Source organism: Austrofundulus limnaeus, unplaced genomic scaffold (assembly GCF_001266775.1).
Source record: "Austrofundulus limnaeus strain Quisiro unplaced genomic scaffold, Austrofundulus_limnaeus-1.0 Scaffold3, whole genome shotgun sequence".
Taxonomy (NCBI): domain Eukaryota; kingdom Metazoa; phylum Chordata; class Actinopteri; order Cyprinodontiformes; family Rivulidae; genus Austrofundulus; species Austrofundulus limnaeus.
The window spans coordinates 7,193,441-7,205,602 of NW_013952405.1; the positions used below are offsets into that span (position 1 = coordinate 7,193,441).

General features: G+C 41.3%; 2 protein-coding genes across 10 annotated transcripts; both read left to right on the forward strand.

The window, feature by feature from the left end:
* The first annotated feature begins 1,156 nt into the window (after positions 1–1,156).
* On the forward strand, positions 1,157–6,564 carry LOC106526036 (zinc finger protein 605). 2 transcript variants are annotated; one of them, XM_014020487.1, is made up of 4 exons: positions 1,157–1,501; positions 2,698–3,608; positions 3,997–4,955; positions 5,622–6,564. In XM_014020487.1, the coding sequence occupies exons 1-3, from the start codon at positions 1,449–1,451 to the stop codon at positions 4,857–4,859; spliced, it is 1,827 nt and encodes a 608-aa protein (XP_013875941.1). In that variant the 5' UTR covers positions 1,157–1,448; the 3' UTR covers positions 4,860–4,955; positions 5,622–6,564. The 2 variants fall into 2 exon arrangements, with proteins under 2 accessions (XP_013875941.1, XP_013875948.1); XM_014020494.1 differs by lacking the exon at positions 1,157–1,501 and adding an exon at positions 2,588–2,611.
* Positions 6,565–7,031: 467 nt separating this feature from the next.
* LOC106526049 (zinc finger protein 3) lies at positions 7,032–10,085 on the forward strand. 8 transcript variants are annotated; one of them, XM_014020521.1, is made up of 5 exons: positions 7,032–7,207; positions 7,409–7,501; positions 7,771–7,912; positions 8,145–8,253; positions 8,664–10,085. In XM_014020521.1, exon 5 carries the CDS (start codon positions 8,667–8,669, stop codon positions 9,651–9,653), a length of 987 nt encoding a protein of 328 aa, XP_013875975.1. In that variant the 5' UTR covers positions 7,032–7,207; positions 7,409–7,501; positions 7,771–7,912; positions 8,145–8,253; positions 8,664–8,666; the 3' UTR covers positions 9,654–10,085. The 8 variants fall into 8 exon arrangements, with proteins under 8 accessions (XP_013875975.1, XP_013875982.1, XP_013876016.1 ...); XM_014020528.1 differs by having other exon boundaries at positions 8,667–10,085; XM_014020562.1 differs by having other exon boundaries at positions 7,445–7,501.
* Positions 10,086–12,162: the final 2,077 nt, after the last annotated feature.

Below are 12,162 nucleotides of genomic sequence, written 5' to 3' on the forward strand. Positions count from 1 at the left end.
ATGTTGATACAGTGACTTTAACCAGCTGTTATGAACACACACACACACACACACACACACACACACACACACACACACACACACACACACACAGGGGAGTGAGTGAAAACTGGCGTCATCATTCTAACCCACCTCATCCATTTCATCCTCTCCTGTGAGTTGCCTCGGCCTCCACTGGACGGCCATAACGTCACTCTAAATCTTCCTCCTGAACACAGCTCGAGAGGTCCACGGCAGCAGTAAAGTGGACCATTCGTTTTCAAAGCGTAGGCAAAGGTTGAAATGAGAGTGATGTGGAGACATTATCAGTCACTCACTGGGTGCCAAAGCTTTATGAGTCACTCCTGCCCCCATTTAAGGGGAGACGGGGAAAAAAAGCTTGTGCTGATGCCCACCAAACAGCCACACAGCTCTTGATGGAGCTTTACTCAAGTCTTTGATATGTCTCCTAATCTCCACTAAACTATCCCACTGGTTTTAACACCCTCACGCATTAGCCTATGTCTTAAAACTTAAGAGTTTATCGTTAGGCGCTAAATTTAGACGCCCTTACTTAAGACTCAAGGCAGCCTTGGAAGCTGCGTGAATAAGAAATTTATAAACCTTTCTAAACACAACAAAAGAGCAGGAAATGTTGTATTGTTTTAGAATTTTGCGCAATTTACCCGTGAAAGATTTAAGGATGGAAGAAGATGCTGTGATTTTCATCTTAGTTTGTGTGGACAAACGYTTTAAAATAACTCCTTAGTGAAGGACAGGGCCCCAAAACGGAAGTTTCACGTTTGCGAAAATTCTATCCTCTTTTCATTATTACTTCCTCCTCCCCCAAAACCCTTTTTCTCCAGTGCTCCTGAGAGATGCCTTCTGGATTCCAGGGGAACCTACCTGTCCACCTACACATCAAGCCCATTCCCGGTGGGCTTCTGTGTTAAATTCCAAAAGTTAAAACCCATTACCAAGCTATCAGCCAGCTCATAATGCTGTATAACGACCTCATTTCCCTAAGTGTCAGCCCAGTCAGTCATCTGAGGGGCCTGTCAGCTCCACCGCTCGGGTCCGGGGGTCCCGGCTGCTCCCAGGCAACGTCGCCACCATCTCCGTGTGCAGCTTGTCCTTATCAAATCAGGATAGAANTGGCACTTCCGGTGGCAGGTGTCACAAGTGCCACAGTTTTCTTCTGGCACTTCCGGTGCCTCAATCGTGTGTTTATTAATCACACTGAATCCATCTTCTGTCACTTGTAAATGCAGGGATGAAATGGACGCTGGGCTATTTCCCTTTTTTAATAAACATTTCTATTTTGCAGCCAAGTTGTCTTCGAGAGCACCAAATGTCAAGTGTTAGCTTAGCACGCTAGCTCGAATGAAGTGAACAGTGAGTCAGACTCAGACCTGATTCTGAGACGAGTGATTTCTGCTGTGGTGGTATGAAAACCCCCAGAAGAATAAATGTTAAGAAGATCGGGAATAAAACAGCTAACTGGGAGACGAACCAACACACAGTGAGTACAGTGAGACTTCAACTATTCTGTTTTACACATGTAAACAAACACTCAAATGATATGAGAAACCTAGAGGCAGAAATGTGTATAAGCGTTTTTTTGGTTGAATTTATAAATTTGTGTAGAGTAATGTACACAATCAGGAGAAACCCAAAAAATTTATCATAGTATTCTTTTTTTTATTAAAAAAAAAACACATTACGTACAACAAAACAGTACAAATCAAATGAAATGAAAGACAGCAGCAGAAGAAAAATCTTTCCACAGACTCATTATAACATGAAAATCATTTCCACAGGCCAAGACTCATCTGACCTACATTTTAAGGACAATGGACCTTTTTTCTTTTGATGACAGTAATATTCATGTTTTAGATTGAGAAGATGGATAGTTTGAGAGAGGTATAAACAAAGTCATATTTTAGAGACGAGGAGGGGGTACCAGGTTTTACCCTCGCAGCACATGCAGTGCAGATTTGAGTGTAACCTCATGACAGTTTCATACTTGATTTGCATCTTCGTGCATGTAAACCAAAACTTGTCTCAGGTGAAACAAATGCACTAACACTGAATGAAAAAAGAAAGGAGCACAAACATGATGTGAAACTTTGCGTAGGTTTGTTCTCGTAGGTTGAACGTCTGTTTTAATAGAATACTTTGTGACAACTGAACACAGGTTGTTGTTAAAAAATAGAATTTGTTCTCAGCTGGCTAACCTGCTTAAATATAGGATAGAAAAGACATTGAGTTACAAGAAAAGGCTTCAGTCAATAACAAAATTAGGCCTGTTTTGAATGGGGTTACTTATGTTTATTTATTTACCTTTTTAACCAGGTAAATCCCTGAAAAATAAATAAATTAACCAGGCAAATCCCATTGACATCACAGATCTCTTTTGCAAGTGAGGCCTGAGTCTGAAGGCAGTCTGCTATGCATGTTTTTAGTCTGTGAGAGGAAACCGGATTACCTGGATAAAACCCACGCAAGCACAAGAAGAACATACAAGTCTGCACAGAAAGACTCCGGGTCTAAATCGAGATTCAAACCCAGGACCTTCTTGTTGTGAGGCGTCAGCGCTGACCACTGATCCATCGTGCTGCTATGCTCCCATGTGAAGAAAAAGTCTATCCACCAAATATTGCTGTTGACATGGAAAAAAAGTTTCCTATAACTTGTCTGTGTTTCTGTTTCCCGCAGACGCCCAACAGCTGTTGGTGATAAAAGAAGATCTTTGTCCTGCGAAGCAGAACTTGTGTCTAGAGTCTGGACCGGGAAGACCAGAAGAACTCCGGGTCTTGAACAAGAAAAAATGGAGAGTGAAATCACAGAGTTCACTTTCAGCCCAGTCCTTGTGAAGTTTGAAGAAGATGAAGATCAGTATTTAGAATCCGATTCTAAAGACCACAGTTCAGACGAGATGGAACTCAGTGAAGGAAACTGGGGTCACAGCAGTGAAACTCTGTCACCCTTCAATTCTGTCAGAAACAAAGTTCCTGTAGGTGATACGGGATCTGAGAGTAGTAAAAATATTTACAGCTGTACTGAATGTGGCAAAACATTCAACCGCAAGTCTTGTCTGTTAAGACATGAAAGAATTCACACTGGAGAGAAACCCTTCAGCTGCTCTGTCTGCAAAGCAGCTTTTGCGTTTAACTATTTGCTAATGCAACACACAAGAACGCACAGTGGGGAGAAACCTTTCAGCTGCACCGTTTGTGATCAGAGGTTCAGCAGGAAGGACTGTCTAAACTCTCACATGAGATGTCACACGAAAGAAAATTCATACAGCTGCTTTTTTTGCAGCAAAGCTTTTCCATGGAAGGAGAAGTTAGAGGAGCACACAAAAACCCACACCGGAGAGAAACCTTACAGCTGCTCAATATGTGGCGAGAACTTCAGCCGCAAGTATATTCTAACGTGCCACATGAAACGTCACAATGGAGAGAAACCTTACTGCTGTTCTATTTGTCAGGCAGCTTTCAAGTGGAAGCAAAATCTCGCACGGCACACAAGAACCCACCTAGGAGAAAAACCTTTCAGCTGCTCAGTTTGCAGAGCAGCATTTGGACGAAAACAGGACTTTGTGGAACATGCAAGAATCCATACAGGTAAATAAGTATTCTGCTGTATTATATATGGTCAAAGCTTTAGTAAATTTAAATATCACAAGTCACACAAAGTGTCACAAATGAGAAATAATTTATTTATACGTTKCAAAAAGATTTTCTTGGCTGTCTGAGACCAAAGCAATATTAAAAACAGCAATATTCAGGCAGTTGCAATGAGTTAAAATTACAGCTGCTTTATAGATGCTGACAAATGAGCACAAAGGCAAAAAGCAGAGGAGATTCACAACTGTACACCATGTCTGATTTTAAGATTTATTATTGTTCTTATTAAATGAAATACAGAACCATTTGTGTTGATGCTAAGTTTCTGTTCGTCTTTACAAAATAACTTTTTCCTATAACATGTCTGTGTTTTTGTTTCCTGCAGACGTGCAGCAGCTGACAACGACAATAGAGGAACTTCCTCCTGAGCAGCAGAACTGGAGTCCCAGACTGGACCAGGAGGACCAAAATCCCTCACAGATTAAAGAGGAAAAAGAGATGATTGATATCACAAAGTCCAGTTCTGTTGCTGAGAGGAATGAAGATGAAGAAGCGATATCTCAGTCCTCAGGATTTCATCTGGACCAGACCGAGGAGGACGTGGACTCTGTAGGACCAGATCCAGATCAGTATTTTGACTCTGATTCTGAAGATAAAACTTCAAGCGATAGAAACTGGGAGATCGGTGAATATAGAGATGTACACTCTGTAGAAATGAAAAAACTCATGGTTGATGACAGCACGTACGACGGCAGTAGGAAGAGTTACAAATGTACTGAATGTGGTAAAACGTTCACTAGCAAGTCGAACTTATTAAGACACAACCAGATCCACACCGGAGAAAGACCTTTCAGCTGCTCCACCTGCAGCGCAACTTTCAAATGGAAACAAAATTTTGTACAACATCTAAAAACCCACAGCGGAGAACGACCTTTCAGCTGTTCCATCTGTAAAGCGGCTTTCAAATTTAAACAGCACCTCGCCCGACACACGAGCACCCACACCGGTGAAAAGCCTTTCACCTGTTCCATCTGCGAGGCCACTTTCAACTGGAAACCAAACTTTTTACGACACGTCAAAACCCACACTGAGGACAGACCTTTCAGATGTTCTGTCTGCGAGGCGGCTTTCAAATCKAAACAAAACCTTGTGCAACACACAAGGACCCACGGTAGAGAAAGGTCCGTGAGCTGTTCTGTCTGTAAGGCAACGTTCAGGTCTAAAGGACATCTTCTGCAGCAAACATAAGAACACACACGGGAGAAAAACCGTTCAACTGCTCTGTTTGCAAGGCAGCATTTGGAAGGAAGCGGGATTTTGTGGAACACGCAAAAATCCATGCAGGTAAACCGTCTTTTCGCCGCACAGTCTGAGGCCAAGCACTCGCTGAGATCACGTGAAGCTTCACAAAGAAGAAAAACCTTTCAGTTGCTCTGATTATAAAAAACGTTACTGCAGTGCATGAAAAGTCTCACTGAAAAAAACAAATCAGCTGCAACTAAAGAAACGCTTGGCTGTCAGCAGCCAAAATACATCAGCTCATATCTGTTTTATAGAAACACTGTTAGAATCGACTCGATGATGCATCAAATGTATTTTTGCATTAACGGTGAAAAGTTTACTTCCACTCATCTTGTTCATGAATATGAGAATTTATTAGGGGTGTAAATCACTAGCTTTATCACGATATGATATATTGATTTGTTTGGATGACGATTTGATATTTTTCGATATCACAAAGTCTGTTACGATATGAATTAAATTCACAAGTCTGCGATGGATATAATGCGATGTTATATGCTCTTTTAGCACAAAGACTGTGTTGGACTTATGATATTGATCTACATTGGGCTTATGATGACTATATAGATCAATATTTTCCTTTTGCCTTGATATAATTGAATCATGAACCGTTATATCGATATGGATCGATGTATTGTTACACCCCTAGATATCGCTTTTATTTTTTTTCCACTTGCTTTTCAGGATCTGTGTTTATTTTCTCTGCAGATGTTCAGCAGCCGTTGGTGACCAAAGAGAAGTTTCCTTCTGAGCAGCAGAACTGGAGTCCAAGACTGGATCGAGATGAACAGCTCCTGCATATAAAAGAGGAACAAGAAGAAGCTGAAATTATAGAGTTTATATTCAATCCTGGCCCCGTGAAGTTTGGGGATGATTAGACCTCAGTCCTCTGAGCTTTATTCCAGGAAAAAAAAAAAAAAAAAACAGAGACTCTGCGGGACCAGATCCAGATTATAGTAGTATTTAAATTAAATCCTGAAACAGAAATTGGTCAGTGGTGGAAACGAAAAAGAGGAATTTTGAACACAAACATAGCTATTATCAAGTTTCTGTAGGTGAAACAAGAAGTACGCGCAGTAAAAAGCTTCACAGCTGCTGCTCTGAATGAAAAACCTTTGAACCACAGGTTTCAATGTAATCCACACCTGGAAGAAAACCTTTGAACTAGAAAATGTTACTTCAGCACACACACACACACACAATTTTGCACTTTGGAAACTTAGAATGTTTTTATGACTCAGCTTCGATTAAAACATTTTGGACATTTTAAAAAGCTGTATTTTTTATCCTTAAGTGTAGGGATTTTTGTTTTGAGCGGTAGTTTCACACTTTTTGATAATGTTAACGTGCTTCCTAATATTTCCTGTTTTGTCATTTACTTTTAGTCCAGTCTTAATATATGTTTTGACCCAGAAATGTGTTGATGTGTAAAGCCACCAAACAGAAAGCTGTGAATCATCAAAAAACACATGGTCGACTGAACATGATGCATCTTTTCAGGCACTACTTTCACTTCCTCTGATGTGTAGGTTATCAAACCTGCCTCTTGATATTTTGTCATATATAGACCTTTAATATCATTGTAATACCCATTACAACATTTGATATAAATTAGTACAGAATTGAAAATACATTATTTTAAATAAACATAATGGAATTATTACGTTCCCCTTCACTTCCTGTTTGTGCAGGAACGATGGCGGCATTTCGCCATCTAATCAAAACGTTCATTTCATGCGTTTTTTAATGTGCAAAATGAGTATTTAGGTTATCTAGTTTCTTTTTCACATTTAAGTCCAGTAGGTGGCAGTAATGCACCAGTGTTTATGCATAAGTTCAACAAAATAATTTTTTTTTACACAAGCTATACGGGGAAAAAGCATTTATATATATTTTTCTTACTTCTTTTCGAAGTGTGTATTCTCCATGCGGGTTACGTCGGTGAACGCTGCTTAATTTGATTTATTATTATTATTATTGTTGTTGTTGTTGTTGTTGTTGTTGTTGTTGTTGTTGTTGTTGTTGTTGTTGTTGTTAGGATGAGAAGAACGCTTACAGTTTTTACATCCGGGCACTTGTTCGCCATCTTGGTAATTTTTTGTCAACAAACTTGTAGCGCACGTGAGGTAGATAATGGTCATGAGCTGCTGGGTTAAATGTTGCAGAAAAAGAGCGGATAAATCAGTAAATCGAAAAATAAGAGTGCATGAAGGAGAACAAACTGCAACTCAGTACTGAGAGACGACGAGTGGAGCCTTCAGACGTTTCAAGAATTTGCTCTATCACTGTTAGCGGTAAGGAGAACTTAAAGGGAAAATTAGTACTTGGCAAACAACGCGTGATTTCTGAAACTCGATAACTTAAACTAGACTCATGCATGTAGATGCCCAATTCTGGTGCATCTGCTCTATATTACACATCCAACGAAACATGTTAGAGATTTACAGACTAAAGTTTGCATAAAATAAAAGTAAAAAAAAAATTATACTTTTCAGGCAAATCTTCTGACTTGTATGACAAATCCCACCTAGACTGGACCACCCTGAAGCTGAACGTGAAAGGAAACATGCAGGAACTGCTTTAAAACGGTACAATCACAGTCCACTGAACTTTACATGCTTAATTTCTGTCTTTATATACAGTATCTTGTGATAAAATTGTACTTTATAATACATATAATTTATTATAATGAATATAATATTTAAAAAAACATGTATACTTGGAGTTTTATGTATTAGTTGTGTCAATTTCTACTGTTTAATATCTTTTTAACATTAATATTTTTAATTTAAATGATATTAGCTAAGGAAGCATCAATGTACACAGTACTATACCCTCTTCCTTCTTTTTATAATAGATATATAAGGGCAAAAGAGTGCTCCCGGACAAAGAACAAGCACCATGCAGCTAGAGCCTTGCTGGACCTAAACAAGGATCAGGAACCAGAACTCATAACAACACTCATTTATGATACAACGTTGCATGCCCAACCTTTTCCAGTAAATCAGTTCATGTTATAAGAACCTGACTGAGCATATATTTGTTCCGAAAACACTATCTATTGTGTCTCTATAACATCATTTATGCTTAGAAGAGTCCATGGTTGTTGGAAAAATCCGCAAACAAATAAACAAATCAGCCTCGTTAAAACTGTGCATGTGCCCAGACTTCCAAGTATGATTATTTTCCATTACGGTCTAARGGCATCTATGTAATGTGTTTCCTATGCAGATCGAGATGACTAGTGTCTGTTTCGATCATGTGAAAGCCTCGCATTTTCACGCGTTAAAAGAGTTGGCGAAAAGACAACTAACTCTGAGGCAGGCAAACCAAACACACGGTGATTATCCTTATGTTTATATTTCATGTTTGCATTAACCTCAAGGCTACAGCTTGTGACTATTTTACAGCTGCTGAAACACACTTTAAAACTTGTACTGGGACTAACCTGAGAACATTCAAACTCCACGCTGAAATGTTGAAGCTGGGTTTTGAACCCTCAACCGTTTTATTTGTAGGTCATCAGGTCTAACTAACCACAGCACTATGCTGTCGTTTCCACCATGTCTTTTCTTTAAATGGTGTCCTATAGCCTAATCACTCGTGTATTTTAGTTTGGATCTGAAAACATTTGATTGATTTTCAATCAAAATAAAACATCTACATGTTTTGAAACTGAAAACTAAAACATGGTATCAATGTTAACATAAAAACAGTTTTCCTACATTTTATGTGTGTTTCTGTTTGCAGCAGATGTTGACCATCAAAAAGGAGGGTTCTCCGGGGAGCTGGAGTCCCAGTCTGGACCTGGAAGATCAAAAGCCCCCACAGATTAAAGAAGAACAGGAGGAGAGTGAAATCAAACAGTTCAGATTTAGTCCTGGCCATGTGAAGAGTGAAGCTGATGAAGAGACACCTCAGTTGTCACAGTTTTATCTCAAGCAGACCAAAGAGAACAGGGATTCTGTGGAGCCAGGTCAAGGTTTAAAGTCTGATCCCAGCTTATCCATGGTTTTGTTTCCAGCAGGTGTCCAGCAGCTGGTAGTAGATGAAAACAAGGTTTGTCCTGAAAACTGTAATCTTAAATTGGACCAGGAGGACCAAGAGCCTCCACAAATTAAAGAAGAAGAAGAAAGTGATATCATGCAGTTCACCTTCAGTCCTGTCCCTCTGAAGAGTGAAGGTGAATGTGAACCTCAGTCCTCAGAACTTCATCTTAACCAGACAGAGGACAGAGACTCTGTGGAACCAGATCGATTTGATCCTAAAGGCAAAACTTTAGACCCTTCTGAAACCGACGTCRGTGATGGAAGCTGTAGGGAGAGCCGATGCTTCGTTTGTGGTCAAACATTCTCAAGTAAAGATAGTTTATGTTCTCACGCAAAAGTCCATACAGAAGAAAAACCTTTCGGCTGCTCAGTTTGTACAAAAGCATTTAGACGGAAAAGTGATTTAGTTAAACACACAAGAGTCCACACAGGTGAAAGACCTTATAAATGTTCTTTTTGTAATGCAGCTTTTAAGAGTAATCGCAGTTTAGCAGAACACACGAGAATCCACACTAGAGAAAGGCCTTACTGTTGCACAGTCTGTGGTCTAGGCTACAGGCAAAAGTCATGTCTGACTGGTCACATGAGACTTCACACAGGAGAAAGACCGTTTAGCTGCTCCATCTGTAAAGAAAAATTCAGGTGGAGAAATTGTCTTCGATTGCACAAAAAAACTAAATGTGAAAAATGACCTTTCAGGTGCTCAGTTTGTGAGGCTCCATTTGGAAGGGATCAAGCTTTGGTGGAACACATGAAAATCCATGCAGTAGTCGTGTAACAGTACATGTATTTGTACTGGGACAGTTCACTGCAGAGGTATGGCAAGCAAATATTTCATGTAAGCAACGCTTAGGAATGTATTGTGGCAAGCTTTTTGTCTATAGTCAACATTTTATTAAACATTATTTTCTGTTTTGTTTGTTTATAAGCTGGTGTAGATTCTCAGTCATCCAGGAAGATTTTATTAGGTTCTTCTAAGTATTTGTTTATTTTGTATGAAGTCTGAGTCAAATTATTGAAGCAAAATTAGATAAAATCTGTAATTTTACACCTTCATTACAAATAATGATGCTTTGATTTAGATTGTCTTTGCTTCTGAGAGAAATAAAGTCAGTAAAATAAAGAGCGTTTGGCCTTTTTGTGTTTTAACAGGTTGCAGTTTACTTTAAAATCCTAACTTGTATGTATTTTTGAACTTATTTTGCAGATGGCATTTTTTTTTCTGTGTAAACCGTTCAGACTCCACATCTTGTTAATAAATATGCACCCCCCTTTTTTTGTCAGAGCTGTAAAATAAAAAAAATTATTACAATAATTATAACACTACATCAAGATACTGTAGTTTTGGTTCATTCTTATTCAACACTCAATAGGAAGCAGAACCATTTTCACTTATACACTTCAACCTTCACTCAAATAAAAACACGTAGAACCAGCACAAAATGTTCTTTAATATACTTCAATCTAAATGCAAATTGAATCTTAATGTGAATTTATGTAGGTTCTTTTGTATGATTAGCTTTACGTATTGAAAACAACATTTTGCATTGCATCAAATTAGCATCAATTAACATCAACACAGACGTAATTTGTTTTTATTATATGCTCTTCGATTTTAATTTCCCACAGACAGTGATTTTAATATTCCTTTGGTTTTGCAGAGGACAGGTGTCCTTCCATCCAGCAACAGCAGCTACACATGAATGAAGTCCTAATGTTAAAAAGCATATCTGTTCAAGCTCGGTGGGGCCTGGGGGGCTTGGGAACTGGCGGGTGGTTGCCGGGCTGTGGGCCGGGTGCACGGCTCTGGGCTGGGGGCCTTCGGTGCGCTGGTGGGCCGGGTGGTGGTGGTGGCTGGGTGCGGGGCCGGTGACCCATGGAGGGGGTGGGTTGACCCAGCCTGGGTGTCTAGTGTGCTATATGTTCTGAGAGTTGTACGGATGTTGGGGTGGGTGTAGTATTTCTTCTGGGGTGGGGGATGTGTGGATGGCCTTTGGTGGCGGCCGGGGGGTTGTGCTGGGGCAGCTGGTTGGTCCCTTAGTGGTGGCGGAGCTCGCTCTCAGTGCCTCCCTTGCGCTGCCGGCGGCTGGGTGGGCACTCTCGCCGGTCCTTCCTTGCTGGGGTTCGGTGGCCTCTGTTGGTTGCGGGCTGGCTGTGGGACTGGGGGTCTGGTCTTGGGGGTCTGGATGACTCTGGGGTGGATGGATTGGTGGTTCCCTTCTCTGGTGGTCCTGTGGGCTCTGTTTTGTCCGTGGCCTTGGGCTCTCCCGGCCTGGCGGTCGGTCTAGAGGTGGGTACGTGTCCTGGACCTGGGAGGTATAGAGTGTGTATCGGGAGTGTGAGTGGGGTGTGGCGTTCTTCTTGTCTGTCTTTGAATGAGTGGGTGTGAGAATGAGGGTGGGACTGTATGATTGTATTTGTGTATGATTGGGTATTTGTCAGGTTGGGACTGGGGCTGCTCCCTCGTCTGGTTCACCTGATGGGCTCTGCTCCTGGCCGCACTGCCCTCTGGTGGGGTGTGCCTCTGCCCGCCGGTGCGCTGGTGGCTCTCAATATCTGGGGCTGGGTGCTTGGGTATGTGCCGGCTTGGCCTGGTGGCTGCCTGGTGGGGCTTGGGTCCTATGGCCCTGTCGGGCCTTGGCCTGGGGGGGGGGGCACCCTGTGGATCCGGGTCTCGGTGTCCGTGCCTGGTTCTGCTCCAGTGTGGCGGGGGCCGGCGGGGCATATGGTTGTAGCTGTTGGCCCTGTGGGTTCTGTGTGTGGTTGCTGGTGGGGCTCTCCTGGTTCTCTCCTGTGTTCCTCTCTGGGGGGTGGGTGGGTGGTTCTTGCTGCGCAGGTTTCTTTGGGGGCTCGGTGCTTGGGGTCTCCCTCTGGGTCTGTGGCTCTGGTCCCCCTTAAGTTTGCCTTGGGTCTTGGGGGTTGGGTCTGTGGTCCTCCTCAATCACTATTTAATATTCCACTAGAGAAATCTTGTATTTATATGCATGTTCACAACCGCACAAAAATAGACATTTGGATCCTGGGGTTTCTGACAATCACTGGATATATACTGTATGTGTGTGTGTGTGTGTGTGTGTGTGTGTGTGTGTGTGTGTGTGTGTGTGTGTCAGCAGCTGAAAACTAAAAAACAAAAATAAATAAAAAGGAATCTTTCAAAAATACAAAAGAAACAGAAAAAGTAGGATATACTGTATGTGTGT